A 19,005-nucleotide genomic window follows, 5' to 3' on the forward strand; every position below is an offset into this window, starting at 1 on the left:
TTAGATTGTTTAAGCATACAGGAAGGTCAGTGTGTGAAATTTGAAGCAACTAATGCTTTTTTTTTATTTTGCTGACATCTAAATGGACCATGTCAAATTAACAGAAAATTTCATCATTTTAATGAGTTACCTTTTCCTTCAGTGTAGCAACTTTTTCTGTTAGATCACTGATGATTGTTTTCTGCTCAGTGTTCTCCACTTCATACACGTTGCATTTCTTTAAGACTTCATTCAGCTTAGTATTAAAAATAGAAATCAACATCATAGAAGCATATAGAATTGTACTAATAACATGACACTAGAGTTATACTACTAAGCCTAAGTGGACTGTATACATTGAAACTAACACAGACAACATATGACCCCAATAAAACAGCAACACTTTCATGTAAAGCTCTGGGCTGGGTCTAAGAAGTCCTTATACCCAGCTTTACACAAAGTAATTACATGATGTGAACAAAACTGAAACAAGACAACCAAAGTCTTTGGGTAGGAAAACAGCAATATTGTTTCTGGGATGCAAATTAAAAGTTATGACAAATGCTCACCAGTTCTACTAAAGTAAATAGTATTTAATAACTTTAACTTACCTTTTGTTCAGTATGCACAAACTTTTCACCAAGCTCTTTGCTCAGCAGATCCTTTTCTTGAAGCAGTTTTGTCAAAGTTTCAATTTGTTCTAGTTTTTCTGTCATGTTTAGCAGCTTCTGTTCTTTTTCTCCAAGTGAAGTTTCAAGGAAGCTATTTCTGTCACTTAATCTAAGAAAATACATACACAGACCTTTGATAATCAAATTCCATTTTGAAAAGAAAGTTTTCTTTAAGCTTTCTAAAGGTTTATTAACCCCCCAAAACTAGGTTCCTAAAATAATAATCATTTCTACACTTTCCATTTAAACTACCAAGTCCAAAAACATCATGACTGTAAAGAGAAGCAAGAATTAAGTAACTCAATTTCACGTTTTAACAGAATATAATTCTTGCCCGTTAGAAGTTTAATCTTACAGCAAAGAACACTAATCCTGTATGGAGCTATAAAGAATTTTTATTTTACCCTTTTAGCTGCTCATTCAAGCCAGAGATCAGCATTTGATGCTTTTCAGCATCTCGAATTTGTTGGTTGCGTAATTGGGTGAGTTGAGCTTGCAAACGTTCATTCTCATTCTGCAACAAAACAATAATCAAGAGGATTATTGTGTACAAATGTCCAGAATAGTGTAAGAGAACTAGATTCCTGAAAATCTGAGTCATTAGGAGATTTATGTCCTACACAGTAAGAGAGACTGTTAGCTTATATGAGAGACTGAGAGCGTATATCAGTGCAAAATACAACACTAATGACACGAGTTCAGGTAGATGCAACCCACCTTCCAGAAATACCGCCTTCAGTGATGCATGAACTCAAGGATCATTGCTTCATATGCAAACCAAAACACACACACACACACACACTGTGTTAAGGCAGCTTACTTATCTTAACTTATCCTACTGCTCTGAAAAAAATACTTTCCTCATTGGTTTGAGAACAATACTAAATTTCCAATTATTTGGCATATTTTTTCAGGCTGAAGGAATGCAAAAAATCTGTAAGATACAGATTAGCATACGAGGAACTGTGAAGAAAAAGAAAGCAAGCTTCATTCACACAGTTGATCTCCTATTCTAGACAGATACACTGCACCAATTCAAGAACAAATCCACAAAAAAATCTAAAAGCAACCAAAAAACAAAAGTAGAACACATATCCAGAACCAACAGCAAATAGGACAAACATGGCAAACTTGTCACCTCTAATGAAAATAAGCTAGCATTCTGAAGGAGGCAGAACACACCTGTACCGCCCTCAATAGCTGCCCTTCTTCCTCTACACCAAACGTTACCTGTATTGAAAGTTTTTGTTACAAGATTCCCATGTATGAATTAATATAAGGTTGTCTTGCATCTTAAAATATTAAACTCTTTTACATATATAGATGCAACTTAAAGAAGTATAAGGAATGCTACAAGCCTGAGTTTTAGTAAGAGACCATTTGTCTCATTTTGTGATAACTAGGGTTAGAAAGTATCAAGAATAGTAACTTACCAGGCAATATTAAAAAAAAAAAAATCTGATAAAAGGATTTGTTACTGTTCCTTTGTGGGCCTTCATTCATTATTTTTATAATATAAATAGTTAAAAATATTTTATATTTATTATAAATACTATATATGTAAAATTATATAGGTGAGATATAATCTGTGAATTATATGAAGCTTGAGGGATTTAAGAAGAGAGAGACTTATGACATCAGTAACAAAATTTAATTCTTGACCTTCTGACACAGGCTCCCTACAGAGAACAATGAAAATAATAACGCCTTTTACTATGTTTCTACAACAAATAACAAAGCTTTCTTCCAAACAAGTTTCTTTTTGTGGTGACTTCTACTTTTGCTGAATAGAAGTAACAGGCTTAAACTTCAGAGTATAATATAGCATGCAGAGACACTCTGTCAAGATAAATATAAACTAAAAAATAGGCTTTGGAAATTTTTGCTAGCTGCAAACGGACATTTTTGTCTTATTGTAGGCTATGATTGTAATATAAACAGAACTAAATGATTCCCCTAAGAACAACAGTTTTTACACGAATACAAAAGCTTACCTGAAGAGCCTCCATTCTACCTTGAAGCTGCAATCTATCTTCCAAATCCTGACAACGCTCTTCTAGAAACAGAATTTGTTCCTGTAGTTGATTTCTTTCCAGTTCCAACTCTTCAACTACACTCCGTAAACCTACTTAAGTCAAAGAGGAAAAATTATTTCAAGAAAGGTCAACAAAAAATTCCTGAAGTCTAGAAACGTTCACCTTCATATTCACAATTCTCACCACTGTGGGGCACAATCAGATCTCAACCATTTCCAGTGGAAATGCTTGAAGCCTTGCACGTCTAAAAACTAAATAAAAAAAGTACTCTTAATTATTCAAAAAATAAAATCAAGTTGCATAGCTCAAGAACTCAGAGAACCTGGCAGAAATATTCTCATCAGTATTGTGGCTCAATTAATACTGTGACTGATGTTACTTTAATCATCAGTTAATGTACTTGCAGGATCAGAGCTTAAGCAATCTTAATAAACAAGTAAATTGGTCTGTATCAAAACTTGCAAGTAAATCTATTCCATTTTATCAATAACATGTACTTGCAGCTTTTACCACAGATATACAAACATCTACACTAAAAAATAGCCATTTGATTTTTAAAGCAAAAGCACGCAGCAGTGGAATACAATTCTGCTTTGCAAACATAACAGCTGTATAGATTGGAAACACACTCACAGGAACAAGACTCTTAACTTAAAAATACACCATCTTGCCACATAGAATATTTCATGGGCACCACAGATCAACAAATTCCAGCGTTTAATCATACTCATATTCTACTTCTGAACCAAAACTAGGCAGTTCATCCAGCACGCACATGCTTTAAAATGAAACAGAAGAAAATGCAAGCCAAAAAAATTCAACAAAGATTAGAATACACCACAAATGGGTTGTTAGTTGAATTTGAAAACAAAAATAGACACAAAATACAGATGCTGTGCATGCTTTAATAAACTGTCTAGTCTCTATCACACCTGCATTAGGTGAAGTGTACTCTGGCCACCAACCTCCCATATTTTCTCCTTCAGCTGAATCAGTGCTATCCAAGGTGACATTCAACGCTTCTTGAAAACACTGTTTTCCATCAAAGCTGTACTCTTCCTATGCACAAAACATAAAGGTGAAGTTTAATTAAAAGAAGTAAAGCAGCGAGGGTAATACATGTATATGCACTGTTATAAGAAGTGAAGTTTCAGTTAAAAGTCCTAAAACCCTGCAAGTGATTCAGGTGCATAAATCAAAGTGTATGTGATCACCACGGACACCTGTCCAGCTTCTAATTACTATTTCCAGAGAAGCAGAGTCCCCCACAGGTTTTGTACAGTATCTGCCAGGCCTCTGAAGACACCCTCAGGCATCTGAAAGGCCAACATAATTATGCTTGGATACCTTAATTGGTCCCCTGATTTCTACAGTTAATAGGGTCCTCTGAAACTCATGGTAAATTATTGGAATTAACTAAACATAAAATTATACTTCCAACAGCATGTTATTGAAACAATGACATCCTAATTCTGCTTAGAAAAGGTAAAGATTTTGTTCTTGCAAGCAACAGCACCAACTACCTAAAAGTATGCCTGAATGAACAGACAGACAAACCATTTAATAAAGCTCCACTGACAAAGAAATTCATAAAGATCGTATCTAACACAAAGATGGCCTCAACATATTAAGCATATACCTAGCTTCAAGCACATGAATTACTCCAGAGAGATGCTCCTTATTTTTCAATGTAAAATTAAGTAGACTCAAGGAACAGAGAGGTGCGATGCCATGAGAATTGCTCCTCATCTTCTGGCTACATACACAAACATGTAATTTACCACCAGATCTGTCTAGTCTTCAGTTACATAACTATTCTAAGTTCATAAGTCCTTAACATATACAAGAGTAAAGCATCATATAAGTAATAGTACTTTCCATGTTTTTAGTAATATACAGGTAAAAATAGACACGTAGATTTTAACCCACCTGAACCTTCCTGCTGGTCTGATTGCTTTTTCTTCTTGCCTGCTGCAGCCTGCCCATTCCTTGAGCTGTGGTCAGTTCCTCCTCCAGCTCCTGTTGCCCTGAGACTATGGCTGGATCAGAGCAGCCAGGAAAGAACCAGTCATCCTCAATCAGTTTTGTGCCACAGGAAAGCAATTACATTTATATCAGACACTACTACATGAAAAGAGACCAGGGACAAGCTGAAGTCCCTATGAATGACTGACAGGAATAAGATTAAAGAAGCAATCCATAGCATTCACCTTGTGATTTCCCTCCAACATTACTATGTAGAACACAAGAATAAAGTCTGCATATCTCACTAATAAGAAGCAAACTGAAGCCTAACTTTACTTCTTCAGTAAGTCTTTATACAGGAGACTGGAAAGGGTGACGTTATGCTGATACCAAAAAAAAAAAAAAAGCCAACCAATTAAAATGCCAAATTATATGGCCTTTCAAATTACCAGGTTAAAGACACTTAATTTGTATGATAACGGCATCAGCTGAGACAGCTGTAGTTTGTGTAATGTGAACAATGACATTCATTTTTATGGAAATGACACATGTCCATTTCAACTTCAATTTTAGTAAAAGCTACAAAGCCAGAATTTAAGGAAGTCACAAGCACGTGTTACACTGCAACTGGCATCAAACCATTTTATCATACATTAATATCATTCTTTTAAAGACAAATACAGAATCATTTGTAAATAAACACACTGAGTGAGCTCAGAATATGAAAGCTTAGGTATGGTTCGTTGTTAGAAATGCTTTTTCATTTTAAGTACATTCCCATCTGTTTTGTGATATGACAAAACACATTTGTGGAGACAGATTAGGAAACAGGTGTTTCATGCAAAGCACACAAAGCAGAACAGCCAGTGAAAAGAAATGAAAGTAAAGGTGGCTCCATATTTTAACTGAAAATTAGAAAATCACAAATTTGGCTTTTGATTTAGCCATATCAATCCAGTTGTTCTCGCAACATGCAAAATTCAAACAACTTTTATCTATGCATCATCAAAGTAAAACCCAGAAACTATTAGTAGATTCAGCCCTACTGGGAATGCTCAGCTTTCATCTGAGTTGTACAAGGACGACTTACACCACAAATTTCATTAAAGCACACCCCTGTAACACCTATTAGATGGGAGCAAAGTTCTTCCTGAAATATTTCAAAATGACATACTTAACTGTCAGAAAAGATTAAAGCAAAGAAGTTGAAAACTTTAAGGACCCTTTTAAGTAGGACTGCTGAATTGGATTGTGCTTTTGGTTTTAATTACATTTTGGTTTCTTTCGCTGTCACTTTATCAGCACTCACTTTGCAAACCTTTGTTTAACTTCAAGGATGGACTCTGTTTGTTGGTTTTGTTTTTTTTTTAATCATTATACATGTTTCTTCAAAACCATAAAAATAAATGCCAAATTCTGATCACCTTAAACCTTTGTTTACAAAAAATATCATTGTGGTCAGTGAAACAATTCAAAGAGCAGGTATTATTCCAGATAAGAATGACCCCTTCTTTGAGAAAACAGATTTAAATTTCTTGAAGTTGAAATTGAGGTAGCTTGTTTCTAAGCATAATCAGAATGAATAATACACTGTTCTTTAGGAAACCAACTATTTTGGGTTTTGATAAGGAAAGAAAGAATGAAATCACCATTGTCACATGAAAAATGACAGTATAGAAATCAGAGCTTTAGAATGATTTAGAACCCTCAGGCAAGTGTTAAATCATTTTCAGTTAAATTCAGCATTGCTTTAACATCAGTGAATAAATATATTTTATAACTTTTTCAGTTGTTTAGGGAGTGTTTCATTTCATTTTACATTATATCTAATGTAAAAACATTATACCTAATGTAAAAACTGAAAAACTCTCCAGAACACACTTTTTATGATACACAGTGCATTCAAATTAACTAACAATGTGCCTACGTTTTCTTGTGTTACTATTCACATATCAAATGTCCCAATAATTAGTGGTTTTCAAAGGAAATAAGCCAGAATCTATACGCACCAGTCAACACTGTCATCCCCTAGGATTGTGTAGCTCTCCACACATTCATTTCAAAACAGACAATTGCTTTATTTGGCAAATTGCCATAGATTATGATGGAATGAGTAGTGGTTTCTAGGTTGCTTAAAATATCCATAACTAGTATTAATGCAAATAAAGTTTTACAACTTACGGGAGGGAATATAATTGTTTTTTAAAAAACACTACTGAATTTTGAGTACTATTAAGAGTGTCTAAATTAATTGATTCTTACTTAGTAACAATCAATTGCAACAAGCCAAGAATTTTTTCTCTAGAAAAGGTTACAGAGTAAATATGGAGTCAGCTATTACTACAAAGGAAAATAGAGAGATTTGGTTAATATAAATGAATAAATAGGCTTTGCAAGAGGGGAAAAAATCAAGTTAAAAGACAGCATTTGTTACATGTACTGCTAAAAACCAGAAACCATCAATGGCAAATCTTATAAGGTACTGTTGGCAATTTCCTCAAAAGAAGCATCAACAGAAGAAATCAGCAACAGTATATTACAAGTTGCCATTGCTGCAGGAACCTGCATGCACAAAACTGATGGGAAACTATGTTCTCACTGGCTGACCAAATCGCAGTGTAGGGTGGTAGGAGTGGAGGGGGAAGGGACGCTGAGGGCTCATCAGGTGTAACGGCAGGAGAAAAAAAAAAAGAAACAGAAAGGTCATGCTTATCCCAAGGGGAAAAATGCAAAATTAAACAAGGACTGACGCAGATGAAATTCTACAACTGTTATTAATATTGCACATGGATCTGTAGTAACCACAGATGAGGTAACAGGTAGTTTTAATGAAGGGAATATTATTCTCTTTCAGTTCAAAGCATTACATGGTAAACCCCTCAAAAAGATGAGACGTGATCCTTAAAACATTTCTATGCTTATGTACTGAACCTTCAAATTAATCTTGGAGATGGAAAATGGCAGATTAAAAAGAGAAGATTCAAATTACCTAACTGGATTAATTATGACAGTAGGTTGTGCACATTAAAATGTGCCATTAATTGCCACACTGTTAACTAACGGGACAAAAATTATAATGAAATACTAAATGACTTGGAAAACAAGCAGCAAAAACTATCTGAAGTTTACCCAGACTTTTAAAGTTTTAAAAGAAGCTGCTTCACTTTATCATCAACTGTTTTATTACTAATTTAGAAAATTACAAAACCTAAGATGACTTGAAATGTTATTTTTTGTAGGTAATTTAACATTTCTAACAAGCCCTAAACCATTACCAGTTACTGTTATTCAACTGGTTATATTCAAATGATATGTAATGAGAAAATTTGTCTTAGGTACATTTTACTACAGCACCACCCTACATCACAAAATTCAAAGCAACGTTACAGTTCCCCACACCTTCACTACCTGTTCACAGCAGGCAGCTTTAATATTTCAATGGTGAACTTATTTTAATCACTGGTCATTCATGTGTGGACGGTAACCTTTTGAAGCAAGTTCAAGCAGTCTTACAGAGCAGCAACTCAGATGGCAAACACAAAAAGTACATCTACTCATAAAAATAATACAAAAAATGAATTTATGAAAGAAGAATCAAGGAAATAAGAAAAAGCAAAAATTGCAAATTTAAGCAATTTTACTAGCTAAATCGTAATTATATAATCATAATTTATATAATCGATTTATATCTTATTACTACAGAAATTTGTCATGGTAGAACACTATCAATTCAGTCTGAAGTGCAGCAGACATACATGAGATGTGTGTGTGCATCCTACATATATATATATATATATATAAAATAATTTAATCGTGAGTAGAACATCTTACCTTCTCTCTCCTCCTCAATCTGAGCCATTCTCAAGGCCATAGCAGACTTCTCTTCTCTGACTTGATCACGGGACTCCTCTGATTCTGGTACATTTTCTTGCCATTCCAAGAGGTGACTCTGCAGTTCATCCACACTACCTGATTCACTGGCCTAACAAGAGAAACTGGGCATGAAAATGTATTTACCAAATCCTACTGCAAACGTAAATGACTTTTTAGTTTGGCAAATCATTCACAGAGAAAGCAATCCACTGTAATTTAACACTCAACATACATAAAAAATATGAAAACAAAGATAATTATCATGGACTGTGTAAAAAGCTAGCCTTACCACCTAGCAAAGTATTAAAACTGCTACTGCTGGTTGCACTTTCAAGCTAAAATATTTTTAAACAAAAAATGGCTTTTTAAACAAATTATTTTTCTTGCAGATTTTCATCTTAGAAATGTTTTAAAGTACAACAATTTTCTTTCTTTTTTTCTTTCTTTAGGATAACAAATCTCTATTACTTTTATCCATGAGTAGAATAAGTAAGAATGTTTTTGCCTTCCCATCAAAATAAAAACTATTTTATAAATTTACCAAAAAAAAAAAAAAACTCCACGAAAGTTCAAAAATACTTTTAGCAACACGTATTAACCCCTTTCAAACTGTCTCTACTGCTAGGTCTGCATAAAATTATTTAACATGTACTAAGATTAATGCATAGTGTTAATTCACCTAGAAGTCTTTTAGTATAGCTTTATGGTTCTTCTCACTTTGTCATCTCAACCTGTATGTTTGTTAAGATTTCAGCTCTTATTTCCTTCTAAAAGCTATTCAGACCTTACACAAAATAATAAAAAGTCACTTTGATAACCCATGTTAAATATAACTAAGTAGACAGTAAACAGTTTGGAAATATATAAATTAGAGTATGTGAAAAAATAAGGAGGAAACAATCTTTAATTAATTCAAACCTTTCAGTCTGTTACCCATTTTAACAACTACTGACACCTCAATTTCACAAATCACTAAATTAATTTTCAGCAAGAAGACCCAGCTAGCACGCTTTCTAAAGCACTGTTTGAGCTAATCAGCAACTCATACAAATCAATTTTAAAGTTAACCTGTGAAGCTGCCCTCTTTGTAACTTGGTCAAGATCAGCTTGCAACTTCCTTTGCTGCTCTTCATAGACTTCCAGCTTAGTCAGCAATTCTTCTACAAAAGTATAATAAATTGGGTTCATTAGGACACAAAACTGATAGAAGATCAACAAAAATTTACAAGATTCAAAATGAAAATTCAGATAATTCATTTCAGTTAGAAGACCTGTATTTGTCTGTGTTGTCCACCTACCCACAAAACTGACTTCTTGGTTGTTAAATAGAGATGACTGTTTTAAACCTAACATGCTAACAATATAGACTAGTGAAGTGAAAATTCTACCATTTTCCATTTACTAAAAGGATGTCAGAAAAACTACAAGGTGAAACAGAAAAATCTCTCATAGAACTCTATTTTAAATATAATTGCCTATCTGAGGTTTTACGCAAAAAAAAATCCCTCAAATTCTCACACAAGAAAAAAATATTTGAGATTATTCTTATAATTCTCACTGCTCTCGGAAGTTCATTGTATATATACTCTATTAGATTTTTCCAAATATCTTGTCCTCGTTTTTTATCTTAAGAAGATACCTTTTCCACTTGCTGGAAAAGTTTAGGTATATTCTACCAAACCTAAACAGAGCAAGGGCTGAACTGTTATGCACAAGTAGATTTAGAGAAGGAAAAGATGACTTGTACCTCTGACTTAAGAACTGTATGCTATTGCTAAAAGTTGCATGAAGGTATTTCCAAGTATGTTTTTTGTTTTTTAAAAAAAAAAAAACCACGAAAATTTAAAACAAGAAAGACTATTTATCTTTGTCTCTTTAATTTGGAACCATCTGCAATAGAAAAATAAAAGAGATGGGTTTTTGGTTCTTTTTTTGCAAGCAGGGTAGGTTTTTGTTTGTTTTTACCATTTTGAGTTCTGATTTCATGTAATGATTGAAGTTTTGACTGCAGTTCTTCCTTTTCAGCTTCTAATTCTGACACACGATTGTTCAAGGCAGATACATCATTATTCTTTGATGAAAACTAAAAGAAAAAGTAGCTTTTTGTAAGTTTTTCAAATGCACCAAAACACTAACAACATAGTAAAGTAAATGCCACTTATTTCTGATTTTTAGTAAGATTTGGAGTAGCTGTTTTTCTACTATTTGGAAGTGCAATACACCAGCTGTTTCGGGGCAACTGTACTCCTGAATGCTAGTAACACTAATTTGTGCTTTTTTTTGTTGGAACTTCCTCCTGTGTCAACATTTAATGTTTATTCGATTTTTATATATAAAGGCACTTTGAATAAATTCTTTTAATATTTTATTTACCCCACACTTTACTTTTCTCAGTCAGATCTCCAAGCATAGTAGCTTTAAAAACAGGTTTGTAATGTCAAACAATGTTATACACACATTTTTCAGTTCATCCTCCAGCTGTTTGATTCTTGATTTGGACCAAGCCTTCATTTTCAGAAACTTAGCTTCAGATTTGGTGGCCTCTTCTGTTTTCAATTTCAGTTGTACTAAGGAACAAGACATAAATATTTTAAACCCCGGAAGGATTATCATTACAAGATCTATATTTAATCCCTTTAGCAACTGACAGTAACACTTATAGAAGACAACTGCATGCAAAGAAGAAAAACACTAGCAGTAAGAAACGTGGTGAGAAAGTTACAGCATACATCATCATCTTGATATTCCCATAACCCTCATTATTATAGTATTTGAGCACAGATACTTTTTAATTACTGTGCTGATAACTCTTCCATTGAATTTTATGAAGTTCTACTTGCAACAGGTATGAAATCATATAAAGGTATGGCCTAAAATAACCTTTATTATATAATATATATAAAATATATAAAGATATGGCCTAAAGTAACCTTTCATATGTAACAACTGTTTATATAGGATACCTTCCAATTCTTCCATCTTCTCTTTAGTTGTAGACTCCAGATCTCTAACATCTTTTGTCTGCCCACCAACAGTTAATTCTTCCACTTGTTTCTTAAGCTGAACCAGGGCCTGATCTTTTTCTTGCAGCTCAGTTTCATGTTTCTCTTGAATTTCATGCAGTTCAGCATCATGCTTCTCCCTCACTTTTGTCATTTCAAGCACGTGTTTCTCCATCATGTCTTTTATCTGGGCTCTCAAGACATGTCTCTCTGCATCCAGTTTAGACTGAAGGTTTTCTTTTTCAGACTGAAGACGTTTCAGGTTTTCATTTATCTCCTATTAAAAAAATGAACTTTTTTTTTATTTTAATAAAATGTATTTTTAGTATGACTGTCAAATACTGCATTTGTATTCTTACATACTTTTCCACACATTATAACCAGAAATCAGAGCTACTGTTGGTCACCTGGCTTTAGTACAAAAAACTCAGCTCTGATTTTCCAAGGCTTACATAGGAACTTGAGCAAAATCGCATTGCTATTTGAGTGAAAACTACATGTTACTTCTCCCATAGCTGAAAATGGAATAAAAATCCAGGCTTGCTTCTACAGAATATTAAATACATATTTGTAAGATCTCTCTAACAGTGGTATCAAGGACTGAGAATGCTCACTGCAATGCCATCCAGATGTTGTTACCTACACCCATTAAAACTGGCAAACTGTGACCTAGCTGTTCTTTTTGCTAACTAGTCTTCTGTTAGCGCTTATTCTACTGCCAGTGCTCTCACGTTAGTTATACTACAAGAGCAAGATTACAGATGACTCTAATGGAGCAGTTCACTCATCTTAGCCCTGTTGTGCAAAAGCCTTCGTTAATGATACATAAACCGAGAAATATAAACTGTCTATGTAAAGAAGCCGTGCAAGACAGCAGAGGCAACATTTTCAAAATGCAATTAAATGGCTTATGTAAAGGAAGTCTTCCTGCTATTTTAATACTTTGGCTGAGGTTCCATTACAATTTAAACTGCTCTACGTTCATGTTGTCACAATCCACCCTTTGCCCTACCCTCAAGCTGTGCATTTCTGTCCCCTCAGTGCACTAGCACTAGGTACTGACTGTTGTTGCAGCATATCTTCCTCCAAGATGCATCTAACCCAGGGAAAAACAACAAAACAAAACAAAACAAAAAAGAACCCTGCATAAGGCTCAATGTATGACAAATGGGAAGGACAAATGAAGCACCAATTTAGCTAGGACAATAGCTTTTGGATCACACATTTTTTGCTAAGGATCTTAACTACCTTAGCAGGATAGTGTGTCTACCTGGTTACATAGTTGAAACTATTTCCAATAGATTTAAATTCAGGAGACCTTCTTGGGTATGTGGATTTATTTATTTTTATTTTTTTTTTGTAAATAGGATGACTGAAATGTTGTACCTGACACTTCCCAAGCAGGTTGTTTCAGCAGATTCCCAAAAGCCTTTCTGAGAGACTGCAATGTCCTTTACCTACATTGTTGAACTGAAGTAGCAGCACTCAAAGGCTATAATCACAATTCACACTAGATGCTTAAACACAATGAACCTGGATTAGCTATGCATTTTGCAATCAGTAAAAATACTTCAAAAGAAAGGGCACAATGCTAGCAAAACATTCTCGTTTGAAAAAAAAAAAAAAAGGGCCTCAGTTTTGGAGCTCACTCCATTCTCTTCACTAGAGAAACTGAAGTCTTTCGATAGCAGAAAGTCTTCCCTATATAACAAGTTCTCAAAACGAACCAAGACAAACTATGGAGGAGAATTGACAGTTTTATATTTCACGGGCTTTACTTCTTTATTTCCTGAATTGAAATGGAATTAGTATCTGTTCACACAATTACAGTTGCATTACCAGCACACGTCAAAACCTCCCAGAGTGCTACCTAAGTATTTTATGCAGAATTATCTTTTGGATACAAACTGCTTTTGAAACTTGTAATTGACCTGATGAGTTGAGCAGTGTATATATGCTATTTCTTACTTTCAGTTGCTGGTCCTTGGCATCCAGTTCTTTTTGCAGCACATCTATCACCTGAGTCCTTCCTAGCATGACTTCTTCCTTTTCATGGAGCTTCTGCTTCAAGGCCTTCAGTAGCTAGGAAAAAAAAAACTCAAGCTATCAATAAAGGGATTAAAATTTTCAGAGGAAAAAAAATAAGTATTATGTTTAGTTTCCCACCCAGACTTCTGAACTGCATCACAGATGCAGTTCTAAACTACCACAACTATCTAAGTCAAAGCAAGCAACCGAGTTTCCAAAGCAACATACCTGTTCTAGGTCAGCACTTGCATCAGATTTAGCAACTAATTTAAAGAGCTCCTGTTCATGTTTTTTTCTCTGTGCTTCCAATTCCTTTTCCTTTTCCTGGATTATATTTTGAAATACACGTACCTGAAAACACAAAGAAAGTAAATATGAAACCAGTCCACAAAGGTACATTAAAAGTACACTGGCTTGTCTAAATAAAGGTACAGCAAGATAATGTATTCTTGCTTCCACTTACCAGTAAACACAGTAATCACTGACTGATTACTGAAGTCAGTGGTGCATAAACCTCCAACTTGCATGAAATTTGCCTCGATTCTACAGTAACAAACTTTAAATGAAAAGGCCTGTAATGCTGATTTTTGTTTAACACCACAGATCTACACCTTTTTAGATGCTATCATTCTGATACTTCTTTCTTCTAAAAGATTACACTGTTCATAATAATTTCTAGCAGGTTTAAATCAAATAAGCCCAAATAGCTTTGAAACCTAGCCACCTCTTCATACTCAAGAACTTGCATTCTTCTTCCAGCATCTTTGTTAGCTATCTTACTTTTATAAGAACTAGATGTATCTTTTGGAATCTTGCTAATGATATTTTGAATTAAAATTCAAGATTTTTTTTTTAAAGATAAGCAGGTTTTTTTTCACATAAAGTCCTACTCAGATTTGTATTTCAGTGATCACATTGTGCTAGCCACAATGGCTTTCAGTCTCAGCTGTTTGTCTTTTTCTTTATTTCTTCTATCAAAACATGCAATGTTGTGCTACTGAACAGGTATGCTAATATTCAGGATCAAAAGTACCAGATAAAATAAACTCAGGCATCAAATAATATAGGAAATATGGAGATCAATAGTTTCATACATGGTAGAACAAATTCTGAGGGATCAAGCACATCACGTTAAAATCTAAATTCCTTACAGTTGTGCTGAAACTCCCTTGGAAGTTAAATCTCAGATTTATCGTGATATGCTATCAACATCAAAGAACAGATAACATGCTCCCTAGATTCTTTTTTCTTTTTAAGTGGTGTTTCTTTTTCTTTTTTTCCTTTTTAATTGTTATTTAAAAAAAAAGATGTTTGTCTTGGCCTGTTAATCAGCCTCGAACTTCTAGAATAGTTCCCCATTATGTATACCAAACTTCACCAGCTATTTTTCAAAGTTAGGAGGAAAACAATGTATTTCAATGCTCTCCTGCTAAGAAGTGCATCAGTTAGCTCACAGCACAAATGAAAGTGGTCCGTCAAACAGCTACATTACACTAAGAATGGTTAAATAACCCCAAAACACTACTAGCCACTGCACGCGTGCACTTTTGCACCTTCAGGTGTAGTGCCAAAAGGAAGACAGGCTTGGAGGTTCTTCAACCACAATGCTGCACAACTCACTTCACTCATAGTATGTCATACTACATACTATCTCCTCTGTGCACAAACATCATCCTCATCCTTAAAATTCTTCTTGGCACAATAATTTCATTTTCAATAATTATCTGTACAAACCATCTACTTACTGACTACTTCATTATTCTTACTTCATCTGATCGCCATATAGACCTTAACTCAAGAATCACTAAAAATTAAGAATGGCATTTCTCATTTATTGAAATAGCAATCCTACAGTCAAGATACCATATCTTCCACCAACAAATGTAAATATTTCTAGAGTGTTTACTTACATTTTCTATATATGCAGCTTCCATTTCTTGGAAACGTTCTCTTTCATTGCTCTGAACAGTTTTAAGACTCTCAATCTGTTCCTGGAACAAGCTACATTTTTCTTCACTGTCTCCAACCTTCTTGGTAAGGTTCTGAACAAGAATCTGCATGCTTTGCAGTGAAGATTCTTTAATGGACAGCTCATTCTTTAGAATGCAAACCATTAGAAAATTAGAAGAATGGGCCCAGAAAAAATACCCACCACCCAGCCCTCCCTCAGGCAAGCAACATTAAACTAGAAGCTCAGGTTTGGTTTTAATTTGAGTGAAATTTCTCATCAGATTTAAAAGTCAGTAAAACTCTTATTATTTAGTCAGTATTATTACTGACTAAAGTAAATAATTATATACATATTAAAATAAATGAAAATAATCAATGAAGAAATTGTAGTCACATGAATAACTGCTGGTAATTTGTGCTTCAGAGAAGGATCAACCATACAACATCAGAACTGTTTAATTCTTTGAAACCTCTGTGGAGGTTTTATATCTGAGATGACAATATACCTTCAATTCTTCATTGGGCAAGAGTATTTCATTGGCAGTACCACCTGATCCACAGGCTATCTGTAAATCAATGATATAGGCATCTCTTTCAGCTAACTTTTTTTCTTTCTCTGCCAGCATGGCATCCATTTCAGTCCCCCGACAGCGCTGGGCCTCCAATTCAGCATTCTGAAAATGAAAAGACAACACTACATGTAATCTGTATCTCTAGCACAGTTTGCATCACCACCATAGTACCTATTTTAGGGTACAGAAAAAATTACAATCATATTTATAATTCGGTTCAATTTTAACTCTAACATTTAATGACTGAGCCTGTTTCCCTCTGAAATTCTGCAGTACTCACTTTCCTGCCACCTTCCAGTCAACAATAACGTCCACAAAATACATCACTGTTACAAACTGTAACACAAAATCATTCTTTGTATTTCTTCCTGTCATTAGCTATTTTTGCAACAAGCAAAACTGAAGCAAAACATTTTAATTCAAAATAGAAGACTTAAAGATAACTAACCCACACAGTTCATACAGTGTTTCCTTTCCTATTTATCTTCAAACTACTATTAAAAGCATGCTTGAGGATTCAATGTTAACTGAAAACACAATGAAAGAATTCTCACTGTATTTGTTCAGGCAGGTTGTAGCACATAACCTCTGTTTTCTCAACCCAAAACTTTCTCAGAATATCTCTTTAGTCTTTAAATATAATCCTACACCACAGATGTGAAAAAACATATACTCAGCATCATATAAAACACCACCTTCTTTTGTAGCTCTTCATTTTTTTGTGCGATCTGGGATTCTAGTTCTTCAATTCTTCTTCTCAGCACCAATATTTTCCCACGATTTGCTGCAGCATTTTCCTGGTCACCATCTCTTGATGCCTGCAAAAACAGGGATTTCCACATTCCATAAATAAGTAGAGACTGACTTCATTACTTCTACCTGTTCAGACAATACTGGTGAAATAAAGTGGTCTTGTAGTTTGTATTCCCATTCTCTTATATATTAAGTATTCCAAGTAGAAGCTAAACAAAGCCGGCACAGTATTTTTATCAAACTAGTAAAAATGTTAATATTTAAATTACTGATGGTAATTATTAATTATGCAAGGTGGACTGAAACGTACAAAAAGGGTATTCATTTCCTCTGGCCACTGTAACCCACACAATCTGGCACGCATAACCAATATAACTCAGGAAAAAGAAAAAAATATCGGGGGGCGAAGTTAACTGAATTCCTCCTAAACACAGTGTTTCCAATCAGAATTCAGTAGGTACAACTACTGGATTATAGAAACGGCCTGCCATTACAAAAGAAATCAAACCCAATTGCTAAAACTATGTCTTCCTAGAAAAATTGGTAAGATGTAAATAATTAGCCACTGCATGTTTTTGAGGACACACAGGAACTTCAACAGACTGATCTGCTTTTATTCCACTTTATCATATTTTTAAAAAATACTGAAGTCTCACTACAGTTATATTAGAAGTTGTATGTCATTAAAATATACTACTTTAAAGAAAATCTCTACTAACATGACTGCATTACTAAAAACAAATTTAAAAATCTTTGTTCATGGTAAAACAATTGTAACTTAAATGAGAAATTACTACTCTTACTCTAAATTTTGCTACCAAGGCCATTCTTATATTTCCATTATTGTCTTTGATATTTAAATAACAAGCTAGCCTTGTTTCTATTTCTTCTCAAAAAGCTTATCTTCATGTGTTAAGAGTTTGAGCCAGTAATAAGATGAAAACCAGTAAGATTTTTTTTAATAAAACAATTTGAAAGGAATGTACGATTTCCTAAATTTCTATAGAAAGATAAAAAGAATTAGATAGAAACACACAGATGGACAGACAGCAGCTACAAAGTCTACCTTAATCCTAACCTGACTCAGCTCAACATTTGGACTTCAGTTCCATATGCAAGTCCAGCACAGTAACATGTCTACTTTCAAATGTAAAGACACTTACCTTTTTTTGTTCTGCTTTTTCCTCTAACCCTCCTGCTGCTGCTAACTGTTTCTTAAGTTCTTCCAGTTGTGAGGTTAACGATGCAACCTTGGCTTTGTTTTGCAGCTTCACTTTGGAAAGTTTGGCATCAGCAGATTCCCTCTCCTCCTACAAACATTAGAGTCATGAAGGGCTTAAATTAGCTACCTGAACAACTGCATCCTTCAGGTCTCCCATTTAAAAAAGAAAAAAGAAAAAAAAATAGAGAAACAAAAACATAAATCTAAAGTAATTACAAAAAAAAAATAATCTTTCCCCTGAAGAGACTGCTGCCTGTGCAATATCCAAATTAAGTTACAATTTTGGAACACTGTCCCTGGAGGTATTTAAAAGATGTGTAGATGTGGTGCTTAGGAATACGGTTTAGTGCCAGACTTGGCAGTGCTAGGTTAACGGTTGGACCTGATAATCTAAGTGATTCTATGAAGATGCATTGGCAAAAAGCTGTAATGCCCAGGAAACAACAGCTAATTGTAACCAATGCTTCCTTGGGTTCCTGAAGTTGTTATAACTGACTATTAAACTTGTCTACAAGAACAGCATATGATAAACAGGACAGATGTGGGTTTTTTTTAAACTGTGTCTTTGACAAAAATACATACACGGTACCTTTAACTGATTATCTTTATTTCGAAGCTCAGCATCCTTCTCTCGGACAAGCTCCTTTAGCTGAGTTACCAGCTGTTCAGTACTTGTCAGCTGTTCAGTCAAATCTGTCACCGACATGTTTCCTGCATCTTGTGACCCTGCAGCCTGCAGACATTAAGCGTATTTTGAACAAGCAAGATAGTGCAGACAATAATCCTTGTGCCATCACCTTTTTTTTAAACATATTCAGCAAATCTTATTAGCATGCAATATTAAAATATACATATACTGCATGGACACGTACCAGACTATTTTGTACTGGTCTGTCAGATACAGTAGCAGAAGGGTTTATATAAAGCCATGTAAAATAGAACACACAACATAAT

The 19,005-nt window shown here is 34.3% G+C and overlaps 1 protein-coding gene across 7 annotated transcripts in view; it reads right to left on the reverse strand.

The window, feature by feature from the left end:
* The window catches only part of LOC137857728 (golgin subfamily B member 1-like), a 51,735-nt gene that overhangs the window by 21,534 nt on the left and 11,196 nt on the right, over positions 1 to 19,005 (reverse strand). For 2 of the 7 annotated variants that reach the window (XM_068684612.1, XM_068684617.1), the window contains exons 3-20: positions 18,641 to 18,784; positions 17,993 to 18,139; positions 16,772 to 16,894; positions 16,011 to 16,178; positions 15,465 to 15,650; positions 13,783 to 13,905; positions 13,495 to 13,608; positions 11,488 to 11,803; positions 10,982 to 11,091; positions 10,490 to 10,607; positions 9,593 to 9,684; positions 8,483 to 8,633; positions 4,616 to 4,725; positions 3,619 to 3,745; positions 2,645 to 2,775; positions 1,055 to 1,164; positions 591 to 759; positions 131 to 235 (exon numbers count right to left, since the gene is read on the reverse strand). In XM_068684612.1, the coding sequence (XP_068540713.1) occupies positions 131 to 235; positions 591 to 759; positions 1,055 to 1,164; positions 2,645 to 2,775; positions 3,619 to 3,745; positions 4,616 to 4,725; positions 8,483 to 8,633; positions 9,593 to 9,684; positions 10,490 to 10,607; positions 10,982 to 11,091; positions 11,488 to 11,803; positions 13,495 to 13,608; positions 13,783 to 13,905; positions 15,465 to 15,650; positions 16,011 to 16,178; positions 16,772 to 16,894; positions 17,993 to 18,139; positions 18,641 to 18,784 (2,544 nt within the window). Of the gene's footprint in view, positions 1 to 130; positions 236 to 590; positions 760 to 1,054; positions 1,165 to 2,644; positions 2,779 to 3,618; positions 3,746 to 4,615; positions 4,726 to 7,250; positions 8,152 to 8,482; positions 8,634 to 9,592; positions 9,685 to 10,489; positions 10,608 to 10,981; positions 11,092 to 11,487; positions 11,804 to 13,494; positions 13,609 to 13,782; positions 13,906 to 15,464; positions 15,651 to 16,010; positions 16,179 to 16,771; positions 16,895 to 17,992; positions 18,140 to 18,640; positions 18,785 to 19,005 lie in introns of those variants that run through there. The other 5 variants (XM_068684611.1, XM_068684615.1, XM_068684614.1 and 2 more) reach the window with 4 other exon arrangements.

Source organism: Anas acuta, chromosome 5 (assembly GCF_963932015.1).
Source record: "Anas acuta chromosome 5, bAnaAcu1.1, whole genome shotgun sequence".
In the NCBI taxonomy this organism is placed as follows: Eukaryota; Metazoa; Chordata; class Aves; order Anseriformes; family Anatidae; genus Anas; species Anas acuta.